The 15,122-nt window shown below is 37.1% G+C and overlaps 1 protein-coding gene across 4 annotated transcripts in view; it reads left to right on the top strand.

Moving 5' to 3' along the window:
• Positions 1–891: 891 nt before the first annotated feature.
• The window catches only part of LOC129770795 (nose resistant to fluoxetine protein 6-like), a 56,595-nt gene continuing 42,364 nt past the window's right edge, over positions 892–15,122 (top strand). Inside the window, exons 1-2 of one of the 4 annotated variants that reach the window (XM_055773882.1) lie at positions 892–1,160; positions 1,653–2,303. In XM_055773882.1, coding sequence (XP_055629857.1) covers positions 1,916–2,303 — 388 coding nt within the window. In that variant the 5' untranslated portion in view covers positions 892–1,160; positions 1,653–1,915. The other 3 variants (XM_055773883.1, XM_055773885.1, XM_055773884.1) reach the window with 3 other exon arrangements.

Raw genomic sequence — 15,122 nt, 5'->3', positions numbered from 1 at the left:
TTCTGAAAAGAGCCTAAATTATGAATGGATCAATATGATGACAGTAAACTCAAGCAATGAGAAATGCAACATCTACTTGAGAATTCTAATGTTTTCATTCAAAAATGGTGATGGTGACAAACCATGATCATAATTCCTCTTTGACGAAATTCGTTAAAAAACATAAAACATTGAATAATTTCAACGCCTAATGGTAGTATTAGCAACTAGAGACTTGGGGCTTTTCAACAAACCCAAACTCGTATCGGTTATATGTGAGTTTCATGAAGAAAAATCGATTGCATTTACTAGTTGCGTAAAAACACCCCAAACTGAACAAACCAAGATCATTTACCCTATGTTTGTTCAAAAACTACCTCATTGATAATCACAACAAGCCACGCTTCTCCATAATAATGTTTAGAATAAAACAATCGGACGAATCTCTCTCTTGAAACTAAAATGCATGAGAGCGTAAATATCAAAGCGTCTATGTATTTTCCTTTCTCTCTAATGTTAGAGGAGAGAGGAACTGCACTCTGTTTACAAACGCCATCGATGGCGAAAGTTCTCTCCTCATTTCCGCGAAAGCTTTCCGAGAATGGATGGCACAAAATGCAGCAAAGGCAAACATAGGAAACCACACAAAACCATGAGCGTGAGAGACCGAATAAGAGAAAGATTCGAATTGGCGCGCAACTCGAGGCCGGCCGCCACATTATGCTGAAGCTCAAAGCTTACGGTTGAACTCCGGGGGGTTAATGTCTTATGACACCGCCCCGCACACATCTGAACAACAAAAGCCAACTTCAATGGGTCACTCGTCGTCCCGTTTGGGTCGTCGAGATTTGTTGTTGAAGTTTGACCGCCGCGCTGCAGTCGGTGTCAAAGCGCGCTGCTTGCAGCCCATTCATTCCATCGGTGTCCGTTGATCGTGTCGGAGCTTTCGCTTCCCCCCGTGTGTCGTTCGTTCGTCATTCAGCCCGCCCTGTCCTGCCTGTCCAGCGAGTGCCGATTATAACATCGATCTTCAGCCCAGCGCAGCCGCTCATTTCACGTTACGTGTCGAAGTGGTGCACACGCATTTTTAATCTCTCGCGAGGGCTAACTGCTGCTGCTGCTGCTGCGTGATCCGTTCATCTTCCAAAGGCGTAACCATCCTTTGGGGTTTCTCTTGTGTGGTATGTTCTCATAATCGATCAACCGATTGATCGTCATCATCTTGAGGCGGACGTGGGTTTCGAGGTCGCACCCTCGCCGTTTGGTTGCAGACGATTTTGTTAGTAATCGGTGACCGGGTTATTTTCAGTGTATTTTTTTTTTCGCATGAATTGTGCATCGGTTGGATCGGTCCATCGTTAGAGCATTGCAACGCAAGAAACAACGAATTGAGATGATCAACTCTTCTTCGAGTGTGTTACGAGCGGCGATCAGATGACGATGATCATATACTGGGAGTGTGCCGTGTGCTTTGAAACATAATATTTATTCTCCTGTTGCCGTCGTCGGAAAGGTGATAATAAATATTACGTAAGGAATTGAGCCAAATTTTGGGTCGCCGACCAAAGTGAGGTGAGGTGAAACGGAGAAAAAAGTACACGTGAACCGATATTATTACTCAATGAAAGAAGCCTGTTCCGGCTGGCCCAAAAAGGTGTTTTTCTCTTTTTCAGTGTCGAGCGCGGTCTGTTTGAGTCCCTTTTATCCATTTTTCCGTACCGTATATTTTGGGTGGATCTCCTGTGCTGAAAACAAGAAAAAAAAAGAAGTGAAAATGTGCAATGATATTACAACGTGATCCATCTCAGCTGATTGTGAGTGCAGCTCGGGGCTGAAAGCAAAAGTGAAACAAAAAATAGGTGAACGAATTGTCGGTTGCCCAGATACTCAACTTTTGGTTTTTTTTTGCGAAAGAAGGAAAAGCGAGAACTGCAAAATGGTCATATCAACTCGTTTTGCGTTTTTGGCGGTGCTATCGACCGTTCTTTTGGCTTCGGTGGTTTGCGGCGGTCACTCGACGACTGGAAGAAATGTGAACGGTACCGCCTATCACCGCCACAATCGGCCGCAACAGCAGCGGAATCAGAATGGAACCTGCGGTGATAAGTATTGCCTGCAACAGGAACACCGTCAGTCAGGATACGGTGAAGGAGTGATTATGGGCGCCAATCGGGCCCTACGGCAAAAGGAAGTTTTGAAGCATACTTCGGTCATTTATGGACTGATCTCGATAGCCGAGCGGGAGGAACTATCGGAGCAGTGCTATGATGAGCTGCAACAAATCTACGAGGGTATCCAGCAGAAGGAGATCTGGGCATTGAAGGGTAAGTGGACTGTTTTGTTTCTTCGATAAGTTAGCACATCGATGGTGATCAATTAGGTTACTTGATAAGCTATGTTTTTCGATGCACTATTCGTTGTTTTATTTCCAAAAAATGTGCACTTTACTAAGACTGTTTTGATGATCCATGTGAAGAGCATCCCACATAATAAAATGGAGAAAACAGCAGCCTTTGAAGTGCTTCTGACAATCCTCCCAATTTTCGCTTCGGGAATGGGATTCAGAAGAGCACTGGAGCAAGACTATTGGACTATTCGTGTTTTTCTTGCCGAACGACAAAATTTTTTCAATGGCCTGGCAATCAAGTTTTGAAATCGTGTATTTATAAAGCCGACTCTTACGCATGAAGCCATCATGCGTTGTACGTTTGCGTTTGTTGATATTAAAGGAATCATATCGAACACCTTTTGTTGTTAAGCCGGCTTTCGATTTTCCAATTGGTGGATTGTTGACCACTGTATAATTTACTCGCAATCATGTTTGTCAACTGAACTGAACCGTCAAGGGCTTTCATGAAAAGGCACACAGATAATACGATGGATATGATGAATATTCAATGTTGTGCGACTATATTATTTTTGTGCCGATTGCAACAAGAGCTTGAGAATTTGATTTATTTGAACACAAGCGCGATCAAATGCGTACAGCATATGCGATCTAACAATTATTTTGAACTTCAAAAATGATGATAATTTTACTAGATTGTGTATGGAGACAATGTGAAAATTTTCGGCATAGTAGAAGAATTCTACAATAAGGAGAAGTATATTGTAGGTTTGTAGAATGTTGTTTGTTTTGGAAGATAACGACATATTCGCGGAGGATAAAAGATTGTTCAAAAATGATCCTAAAACGATCATTACGCGATCATTAAGAATATCAGTAATAACATTAGCAGCAATTCAAATCATCGTTATTCTTCAGTCCAACACAAACATTTTCATAGTCATTATTTTCCTTTTTTCGAAATGAGCATTTTGAATGAAAATTATGATTGGAATTTAACTTCAACTGTAGCAAATAAATATCCTGATTCCCATCTTGAGAAATTGTTTCTGGTATTGGTTTCTAATTTCAAAAATTTGATTTGTTTTTATGGTGCCCTTCACTGAAGGATTTAAAAAAGTTCAGAACAACATGTTTTGAGAATAGAACGCACATTGCATTTTTTTCATTGATCTTCTAACAATTCAATACTGAATTTTAGTAATAGTAATCTTAATAGCTGATTGATTGAACATTGTTATCACCATTCATAAATTATGGTTAGTGGAAAAAAATATCCATAAACCAATAGTTCATCATAATTCCAGCAGCAGTTGCGTTGATATCACGTAGTAAATAGTAGTGAGCGATTTGACATCAAAAATCAATGGTTTTACCAGGCTTCAAAATAACGAGAAGACAAATAATTAGTTAGGGGGATCAAACTACTTGGATTATGTGAACAACGGAGAGATTTACCTCGCAAAAGCTCCAAGATGGTGAAGGAATCATACCGGGAAAACTCCATGAGATTGTGAGCCTGTCGCCATGGGATAGCATGAGAATCGATTTGATTGAATAACCGCTGGTGGAACTCTTTGAACTACGATTCTTTGATAACGGCTGGCCAGTATGGCCTAAAATGAATTGCACCGGGATAAAATTTCCCGATTGGTGAAATCCCTTAACATGATTAGAAACTATAAAAAATTGATAAATTTACCTTAAACATGATTAAGCTCTCTACACCATAGCAAATCGTGGACCTTATGCGGGCAGTAAACATCATAAAAGCTACTACTACAGTGATAGACATTCGTTTAACCGCACTTGAAAAAAAAAACTTGAAACAACTAGGAATGTTCTTTTTATCGGGATACTTATTTGCTGTAGTGATAGTATATTTAAGTCACTTTTATTATTTAACAAAAATTGGTCTATCTGAGAAAGTGGTACGAAATTTCGATGTCCTGCTCATACATTAAGGCAGAATCGGTGGAAGAAACCTCAAAGGAAGCCGAAACCGACCGCCACCCATAAGCAGGACCATCTCATTTTCGCCCGGCAATACATGGAATGGAAACTAGAATGGAGAAATGTAGTATTTTCCGGCGAAAAAAGTTCAATTTGGATGGTCCGGACTGTTACAGTTGCTATTGGTATAATTTAAGTCAACGGCATGTCGTGAGATCGAAGCGAAATTTTGGGGGCGGAAGTTTGACAGTGTGGGGAGCCGTTTCCTATCACGGCAAGCTTCTCATTTCTTTCAATTTCACCCGAATGAACTCAGAAAAGTATCTTCAATTACTGAAGCACGTTTTGATTGGCCATATTGAGAATAACGTTACCGAGGATGTCGTTTTTTCAGCAGGATTATACATAGATCCAAGTTTCCAAGCAATCGAAGGCATGGTTTACCGAGAAGGACATTCCGCTTCTTGAATTGCAATCCATTCCGCAGTCGATTGCAATCCCATAGAGAACCTATGGAGAATCTTGGCCGAGATGGTCTATGCAAACGGATGACAATTTGACAACATTTCCAGTCTCAAGGCAGTAATTCAGGAATGTTGGGCTATAATCAATATGGCAACACTTTAAAAGCTGTCTGACTCGATGCCAAATCGAGTTTTCAAAGTGATCCGAAATGGAGGTGGACATATTAAATATTAGCTACCTATTGGACTCGAAATTTGCCGCACAAAAACAAAAAGTGAATTTATACTTTTCTTAGAATGAATTCGATGAAAATAAACAATAATCGTTTTTTATGAGCAAAACTGTACAAAGAATTGACTTGTTTTTAAAAATATTGAGGAAAAATAGGGTGCGGCTAAACGAATGTCTACCACTGTACAGGGGAGCTAGTGGTATATCATCATAAAGTTTGTTTTTCTGTCCATTTTTCATCTCAGTTAATCTGTTTTATGACACCATGAGCATCAATATCTTGGTATCTATCGATACGATCTAATACTTCCATGAAAAAAAATGCTATATAATGATTTATTTGATTTATTTCGGTTGCTTTCATTATTATTGTGGATTGTGAATGTTCGTATTATTGTTATCGTTCTAGACAAATAATTGAAGAATAATCCTTTTTTTCTATTTTATAAATTGATTTCAAAGTGCTAAAGGATGCCTTCAGCTGGTGCAAACAACCAATTTTGATGGCTATATGAACTAATTTTTTATTTTTCACTGAATTCAGCTCATTGATTTAATGGAGAATCGCAAGAACAATAAACGTATCAAAAACTATTTTATAGAAATAAGCAATTCGAAATGTGAAGTATATTACAACAATTAAATTTGCGCTAATAAAAACAATTAAATTTGAAAAATACCTCAGTTTTATGACGTGGGGCTACGTCTTTCAGGTAGGGTGCCAACTCAGAAAACAGGTCACGTTTGTATGAAATAAAGTTAACGTTAATAATTATTTTCACTGCGAACGAATTCTGATACTTTGTATATCAATCGGATCGTAAATTCTCTCAGATTTGTTGGATATACTATACATTACAATTCCCTAATCCCTAAGCGGTTTAAATTAATGAAAACTGAAAACATTCCCATTTACCCACACATTTGTTCCGCAGATTTGTGTGTTTCCCTACCCGTACCGTCAATAGTGAGCAACTAATACATTCGTTTCTGCCCGTCTTCAACTTTTTTGGTATAAATAAGCTATGCACGGTTTGAAATCACAGTCTCGAGCGTGCAGGCAAGCACAGCATAACGAGCGGACACCTTTTGCTAATGCTGTTACTGGTATGCTGACAATCCAGCAAAAAATGGATATGGGGGCAGCATTAACGAAGAATAAGGGTTGTTCTGTTTTGTGAACCATTCTTCTTTATGTGTTCCACCTCTACCATTGACAATGTACTTCTGACCTTTGAAAAAAAAAAATACTTACGTGTGATTTAATTCTACAAATGCTACATCCGACGCGAAGTATTTTTTCATCGGGCCTTCACTTTGGGTTTTAGAACAGAAACAAAAACCTCTACTCGTTGGCAGACTGATTGTTTTTCAAAAATGCAATTCATAATAATTCTTTTCGGCTTTACTTCTGCACGCCAAGGCAATCTCTGTACTAAGCTTGCTTTGTGCATATTCTAAGAATGTATTCTGAAGCAAAAAAAAAATCCAGGGGTTGTATCCGAGACACGACCGCTTAGGACGTAGGACTATGCAATTTTGACGTAGGATTACGTCTTTCGGGAACATATTGGGGTACAAATTGAATATCGAAAATCGAGTACATTGTGAAAACTGTCCAATTTCAAACGCTTATTGCTCAGTCATTTCATGATGGATTGATGAATTTTTTGCGTCAATCGATTTCGGTACTCCATAACAATTTTTTATATTGAAGAAAATAATATATGTCATGAAATTAACTATCCAACAATTGAAAAATCTCAACCCCTATCCTAACGGAAATACCCACTTCTGATTGGTCGAAATTGACGACACATGCGGCGGGTCCCTAACAGAAACATCGAAACCAAGCTGCCTGGCAGAAATCGACAATGCAAATACATGAAAGTAGGGGGAACTTTTGCTCCCACCGAAATGTGTTCCCTAACAGAGCCATCAAAACTAAGCTGCCTGGGGGAAATCGGCATTGCAAATACATAATGAAGTAGGGGGGGGGGCTTGTGTTCCTACTGAAATGTATTCCCTAACAGAGATATCAAAACCAAGGTGCCCGGGGGAAATCGGCATTGCAAATATATGCAAGTCGGGAGCATTTTTATATTGCAAGTAAGGTGAGTGATTCTAGCAAATAAAAATTCTAGCAAATAAAATTTAATTTTGGAACTTTAATGTTGGTTGCTTCGTTAAATTTCATATCGAAGACCGATCGTGTATTGTGAAAAATTTAGCACAAGTGTAAGTGTAAAGTTGTATATGGTAGCAGTTGTGTTAAAAATGACTTGATACAGGTCGTAATCGATTATATATAATCGCAATTTCACTTTCAACGATAAATTTCGAATCCAATACATAATCGAATCACAAAAAAGCTATTTTTCTATTAATGTTTGACATTCATATATCAATGAAAAAATTGTTTTCTTGAGATTCGATTATGTATAGGATTTGAAAATAATTGTTGAAAAAAAATGGTCGACTATATATAATCGAGTCCGACCTGTATATGAAACGGTTTATTTCAATTTTCTTTAAAAAGAACCGAGGTGTGTTTCCGCTCGAGAACGGGTCGTTTGGTTTAAGCTGTCTGTTTTGTTGTGTTATTTTTTAACCCAAGAAAAGTTTATACGGCGAGAAAAACTAGAAAAGTGAAGAAATATTAGAAAAAGTGATTTCCTATATGCTCTTCTTATAGCATTAGATGTTGTTAGTCCAATTAAAATTCGCATTGGGTTGAATAAACACTCAGAAAGTAAAAATTATGCAAGAAAATTTCCTTTTCCAATTCAAATGTGTTTTCTCTATATGAAAGCAACATGTTTTACTGATGAGAAAAATTGATTATTGTGTTCGGTATTGGTAATTATCTTATATTACATTAGTGATTTTTTTCTCTCTATTTCATCCATACATAACACAGGAGGCATCTCTTCTTCTCGTTCCACTTCGGTATCTTTCAACTGTCAACTGTGTTTGTGAAAATGGATGACTATGCTTAGTCTGATATCACAGTTTTATTAGGTATATAATACTTAAGAAGCAAAAAAATGGTGTCAATTGGACTGTCCCCTGAATAGCCGCAACCGGTTTGTTGAACCCTTTCAGCCAAAACCTTGTAAACTGGTGGGAGTTCTACAAGTTTTTCTAGTGGACCGATTTCAACCAATGAGTTTTCTTTTACGTAATCTTGGATACATTTCCTGTCATCGTACGCAGGATTTTTTCAAAATATTGATTTTTGACGAAATGGCGACATTATTTGTAAAAGAATTGCGTTTTTGCCTCAAAAATCGAGCCAAAAACATTAACCAAAATTTTATTTTTTATTCTATTTTATTCCGAAGGTAGAACTCCCACCAGTTTGCAAAACTTAGTTTCGGAAAAGCACATTTTAAATTTTGGATCCGCGAGCATAAGGTTGACGTCTAGATGACGCCTCTTGCAAAAATCTACTTGACTATCACGAAGCACCATCTTTCAATGGGTACGTGTCTAAGTTTGACAGTAATCGGTCGATTGCTTCGTGAGTTACAGCATTGAGAGCGAAGCAATTTTTGTTATTGTGAAAAAAAAATGAAAAAAATCGTATTTCGTGTGTAACTGCATGAATTGGGCTTCGAATTGCTTCCGCATCCACCGTATTCTCCAGATCTGGCCCCCAGCGACTATTTTCTGTTCGCAGACCTGAAGAGAATGCTCGCTGGCAAGAAATTTAAAACCGATGATGAAGTGTGTACCGAAACTAAGGCCTATTTTGAGGAAAAACCGAAAGAGTACTATAAAAATGGTATCGAAAAGTTGCAAGATCGCTATAATCGCTGTATCGCCCTCGAAGGCAATTATGTTGAATAATAAAATTGAATTTGCAAAAAAAAAATAGTTTTACTGTGCTACCTTATTAACTTTTCAGCCGAACTGTTAAATGGCTTGTTACTTTGGAACGGAGCATGGGACAAACCTGGGACAAAAACTATAGTAAATTAGGTATCCCAGAGAACATTTTAGGCTAGATTTTTTAAAAAATTTTTTCAAGTTTCCATAGTGTACTACCCCCTAAAGCAACCAAACAGTGTTTATTTACTGTTGTCTTGATAACTCAACTGCTCCATTCAGAGACAAACTACTGCCCACAAGATGGTATTTCGTCAGCATCAAATCGAAATATTTTCCGTTTGTCGTGCTTTGAACAATGGCACCGCGGAAAGTCGTAGAAAAGGTTGCAGCAGTTTCAAGCTGCAACGGTTGCAATATCATTTGCTGCACTCTCGCGTCGATAATTGGTTGCTGACAGGAGGTGAAGTTTGCACAGCGCTTGGGTCAGAATGGCTCAATCATTGCACATGGGCTCCCGATGGAGCTCGCGACATTCAAAGGCACTGCGCTGCCGTTGAACCAACGATAACTTTTTTTATTCACACTTCGTTGTAATCTACTCGAAGAGATGTAGACAGTGATGATGATTGATTTATTGCTTCGACTTGAGTAGTGTGGAAACATTTTTTATACGTCTCAGTTAGGAACGCTCTAACACAACTAATTCAACAGAAATCCTATACGATAAATAATAAACGAGGGACTTTTGCACTTGTGACTTGTTTAATAAACTCATTATCATCATCGATAATCATAGTGCTCCCGTGGCCGAGTGGTTAGCGTCATAACTAACATGCCGGGGGTTCGGGTTCGATTCCCGTTCTGGTCGGGGGAATTTTTCGTCAAAGAAATTTCCTCCGACTTGCACTGTGATCACGCGTATTCTAGAGCTTGCCACTCAGAATGCATTCAAGCGGTGTTATTTGGCATAGAAATCTCAACAAAGTACTAATAAAAATGACGCAAGTAATACTACGTTGAGACGGCGAAGTTCCTCTAGGAACGTTAGTGCCATTGAAGAAGAAGATCATCATCGATGAGCATCTTGACTTTCAGTGGTGCAAATCTGAGCTGCACGAGTTTCTAATGAAGAACCTTCACCCACATCAACCACATAAGCCGGTTGGGCCTAGCTTTAGTTACGCACAAAAGTTGTTCCGCGCAGTCATAGGCCAACGATCGTGATTTGCCAAATCAATTTCAGCAATCAGCAAAAACAGTAATGCCGGCTTGTCATTTATGTGTTTCTGCGCAACCATTGTCCGGATTAGCCTCAACAAAAAAGAGCGGCGGCAAAAAGATAACGAGAACGAAGTAACTCTATGCAAATAGTCATGGTTAAAACACTGTTGGTATTGGTTAGTCGAAAAAGTTGACAGTTCCGAAGAGATTGCCCAAATCATGTACGGATATGGCTATCGGTATGTTAAACTTCGTAGTACGTGGAGTCCTTTTTGTTTTTCAGTATCTTTCGGATTTGGCAAGTGATTGAGTAGCTCACTCATCAGGAATCAGGAATACGTGTTTTAAGTAATTTAATAACATGGTGTGAAAAAATTCATTTAAATTTTAACATTTCAAAACTAACTTCGTGTCTTCTAATCTGATAAAGATTACACTATCGAGTTTGGGACCCAAATTGGAAGTCGCCTCCAGACGTCGACACTGACAACTGAGCTGAAGAGCTGTTCATAAAGAACAGCTCTTTTAGATGAGCTGAGCTGATCTGAGCTGTTCATCATGATAAGCTGGATTGCACACCTCTACTAATAATAGGGTAAATGATCTTGGTTTGTCCGTTTTGGGGTGTTTTACGCAACTAGTAAATGCAAATCGATTTTTCTTCATGAAAATCACATATTGTAGTGTCCCACATATAATCCAAGTGATGGGTTTGTTCCTGTTTCTCGTTTATTATCACTTTCAATTATATTCTTCTCCAGCTAGGTAGTGCGGACTGAATCAAAACGGCTGTCAAAAAAGATCCAATTGAAATGTCAAAAGAGATCCAACGATCAGGAGTGTTATTTTTCTTATGATAATCAACACTATAAAAGAGGTATTGTTGTCAAGGGCAAAAATAATTAAAATTATAAAATGAACGAGCTACATTTTTCCGTCAATTGTTTAATTAACCATTGCATCTCTGAAAGAGCATCTCAACCTTTCACTGAGCAACGCATTTTTAATCTCCCCTCCCTTTGACATAACGTTTTTTCCGAACGAAATAAAAACAAACGAAGTCAGAGTCACGTAAATGTTTACTCCTGCGATTTGAAAATATTCGATAAAAAGTGGAAGGAAGAGATGCCAGATGATTTTTGAAAAAAGTCTGTAAAAACAATGTCTGTTAAAAATGTGGAAAAGTCTGTAAAAGTGTACATATCTATAGAAATGTTTTTTAACGTTAATTTTCACATATTCGTTAATACTTTGTACATCGCGATGCACGTAAGATTGTATTTTGTATATATATACAGCCATTCCATGCCAAACCAATATAGTGATTCTCAGATCTTCGTCAAAAGTGGTAATTTTGTTCTTTATCGCAAAACATTAAACTCGTATTTTTTTATTTTTTCATTAGGGTGCCCATTTCCATTTTAGGGTGATCCAAAAAATTATTTTTTTCCATTTTTTCAAAAATGACTTTTTTTCAAAATATTATAACTTTCGAACCACTTAACCGATTCAGATGATCGACATATCAAATTCAAGCCAATGAGCTTTAATTGAGAAGTATTGAACGTGCAGGTAATATGGATCCTATTTTCGCAATTATTGATTGTAGTCGTTTTTCAATGTATTCATGGCTTTGGACTAGGGGGCGCTTTTTTTTCTATATTTTTAATTGAAAGCTGAGAATTTTTACATAAAATATCTCGATATCAGAGATGCTTTTTTTCGTTTTTGAAATATGATTTTTCAGAACTAATCGATGGTTCGAAAACAATTTTTTCCCATTTTTCCCACTACAAAAAGTCATAACTTATGAACTATTGGACCGATTCATATCATCGACATATCAAATTGAAGCTTACGAGTTATTTTTCTATGGAAAAATTTTACTTTTGCGAAACAATTGAATTTTTTATTTTTGTAATTATTGATTCAGTTAGTTTTTCATAGTTTTCTCGGTTAAAGATAGGAGCGCTATAATTTTTTATATTTTTCATGGAAAGCTGAGGATTATTTACCTAACATATCTCGATATCAGAGATGCTATAATTCTCATTTTTAAGTTATAACTTTGTAAATTTAACATGTTTTAAGTTTTCGATCAATATTCATATGTGACTGAACTAGACCTATGCTACTAGAATCCAAACTTCCCGCAAGGGTGATATTTTTTCAAATTTTGCTTATTGGCTTCCATTTAATATATCGATCATCTAAATCGGTTCAGTAGTTAAAATGTTATGATTTTTTGCAGAATGTTATTTTAGGACAAAGGGGGAAAATGATTATTCGAACCACCGGTTAACTTTGAAAAATCATATCTAAAAAACAAAAAAAATAGCATCTCTGATATCGATATATGTTATGTAAAAAATTCTCAGCTTTCAAGAAAAAATATAAAAAAATATGGCGCCCTCTAGTCCAAAGTCATAAAAAAATAAAAATACGACTACAATCAATAATTACTAAAATATAATCATTTTTTTCGCAAGTTAAATATTTTTCACTAAAAGGCTAGGTCATTAGTTCAATTTTATATGTCGATCTTCTAAATCAGTGATTCAAAAGTTATTAATTTTCATTTGTAATTTTTGGGAATAAGTGGAAAAAATTGATTTTTCGGGCCACTTAATAACTTATGTGTTGTAAGTGTGTTTAAATGTTTCAACAATCTACACATACATACATACACATATATACGCGTTGTTAATTTTCATAAAAATCAGTATTTCTTCGTTGATATATTGGACATCCACCAAGGCTTGCGGTCTTGTCGTTGATGAAATTTATAAGAAAATGCAGTGAATATTTTCCATCCGCCATGCAAGGCTATACAAGTTTTAGATCACCACACGGCCATGAACCATGTCTGTGGTAACAATATCGAACAGTAACCCATATTATATTTAAGCAGACCCGAAAGCGAATGTAAGTTGTTGAAAATAGAATGAAAATTTTTATTCGATGTTGTTTAAATACTTTGAAGACATAGTCCTGACCCTAACTTAACTATTCTTCAATAAATCTCCTTGCATTTCAGCAAAACAATCTTATCTAGAACAGAAAATAATTATCAGAGACAATTTTCGTTCAAGATTTTTCCTTACCTGCAGAGAATGCAATTTTTCATTAATTGTGAATAACCGTATCCTCTCTTTCGTCTGCAATGATGTCATGGCAAAAGTACGAGTTCCAAACTTTATACACACCAGATTGGCCAACCAGAAAGACTGCCGGGCCGCAGGTTGAGTATCGCTGGTCTAACGTCATGTGTATTGATATAAACTAAATATAATAACTTTTCTGTATTAAAACTATGGAAAAATGTCAAATGTCGAATATCTTTGATGTGATGAATAAAGCCTCTTATTTTTCAAAAACCTGTGAAATATTTTTGTATCCAAAAAGTCTACAACAAAAATGAAAAGTGTTTTACAGATGTCTGTAAATTTACAAACATATTTGTAAATCTAGCATCCCTGGTGGTCTGAGAATTTATTGCAAGAAATCGCTTGAAAACATGCATGAATTTGCTTGAAAATGAAGTGGATTGAGTCCGCACCACTTAGTTCTCCAGTGCCCATCGCTATCGACCGATCCTCGTCACTCTCTCCATCTACCCCCCCCCTCCCATCTGTCAATGTATCAATGTTTTCATAAGCAGGTATGCAATTCTTTTATTGCGGTTAGAGATAAGACCCTACACTCCTCCCTTCTTTTAAAACAACATGTAACATGGTCACACGGTATTTTTATTTCGTATTGGCGCCGCCCACGTGTTCACTTACTAACTTTTCCGATAGTGACTTCACTTCACATAATTCGGTTGATTGACCTGCTTTGGGAATATTTGGTCTCCGTTCTGTCGACGTGACACACGTTGCACATAACCTACTTTCCAGATGGCAGAGACTTTATTGTTGCCTTCGATCCGAATAATTTGAAGACAACTCACAAGCAAACTTCGATTTTTTTGTGTGTTTTTAATCTATCGAGCACTTATTACTTCCCCTTTTCCTTTATCCCCAGATAAATTAAATATTAAGTATAAAACAGTACTAACGCTCCCAGAGAAACTTCACTGTGTCAACGTAGAATCAAAATCCCCCGACTAGAGCGGGATTCGAACCCGAACTCCCGGCATGAAAGATGTCACGCCAAACACTCGATCACAGGAGTACATTGAATCATTGCAACTTCACCAAAAAACAAATTTCTTGGAATTCCTCAGGAGCTGCACTTACCAGAAGCTCTGTTCTTTGGATCCGAAAGCCCCCGTGGAAATTAATAATAACCAAAACATTCTGAGACTTCCAATCTATTTTTAGAAAGTAATGCTAAAGAAATACGTCCCTAATCTCCAGTGTACTTTTATAACGTTTTTTTCCGCGCATCTGCAAAAATAGAGGCACATTTTAAGATGTTAGCTTTGCTAACTACATCTAGGAGTGAAACTCAAATTGCTGGAATCACAGATTTCCCTCGATTGAGGCTTTGACGAGAAAAACTAGAGTATGTTTTACACTGCAGGTTGAGTTTGTTGATCATAGGTTTCAACTGTTAGTCCAGATATACCTGGAAATTATCGATTTTCGCAAACGATTTAGTATTTTCGAACTATAAGAACTCCAATTTTTTTTTTGTTAAATCACCTGAACCTTCAATCAATACCAAACTAAATAACTGATTTTATTCTCTAATAAGTCTGATATATTTCATAAACCAATTGAAATACGACCGATTCCCAAATCGAATGCACAGTCGTAGCCCGATTGATTTTCGAATCGATTATAATTTTATCGATTCCCAAATCGATTTTTTGCCGAATTTTTGTCGATTTTCAAATCAACTTTCGTTTTATCAATCCTTGAATCGACAGCTTATGGCCCATCTCACCGATTGCTAAATCGATTATCATATTATCGATTCTCAAATCGACAGCTTATGGCACACCTAATCGATTTCCAAATCGATGTTTATCTTATCGATTCCCAAGCCGATTTTGATCTCATCGATTCCCGAATCGATTTCTACTTCATCGACTTCCAAATCCAATTTCACCTTATCGATTCCCGAATCAATTTTCACTTTGTCG

Source organism: Toxorhynchites rutilus, chromosome 2 (genome assembly GCF_029784135.1).
Source record: "Toxorhynchites rutilus septentrionalis strain SRP chromosome 2, ASM2978413v1, whole genome shotgun sequence".
Taxonomy (NCBI): domain Eukaryota; kingdom Metazoa; phylum Arthropoda; class Insecta; order Diptera; family Culicidae; genus Toxorhynchites; species Toxorhynchites rutilus.
This window is presented reverse-complemented; position numbering and strand designations above follow the sequence as displayed.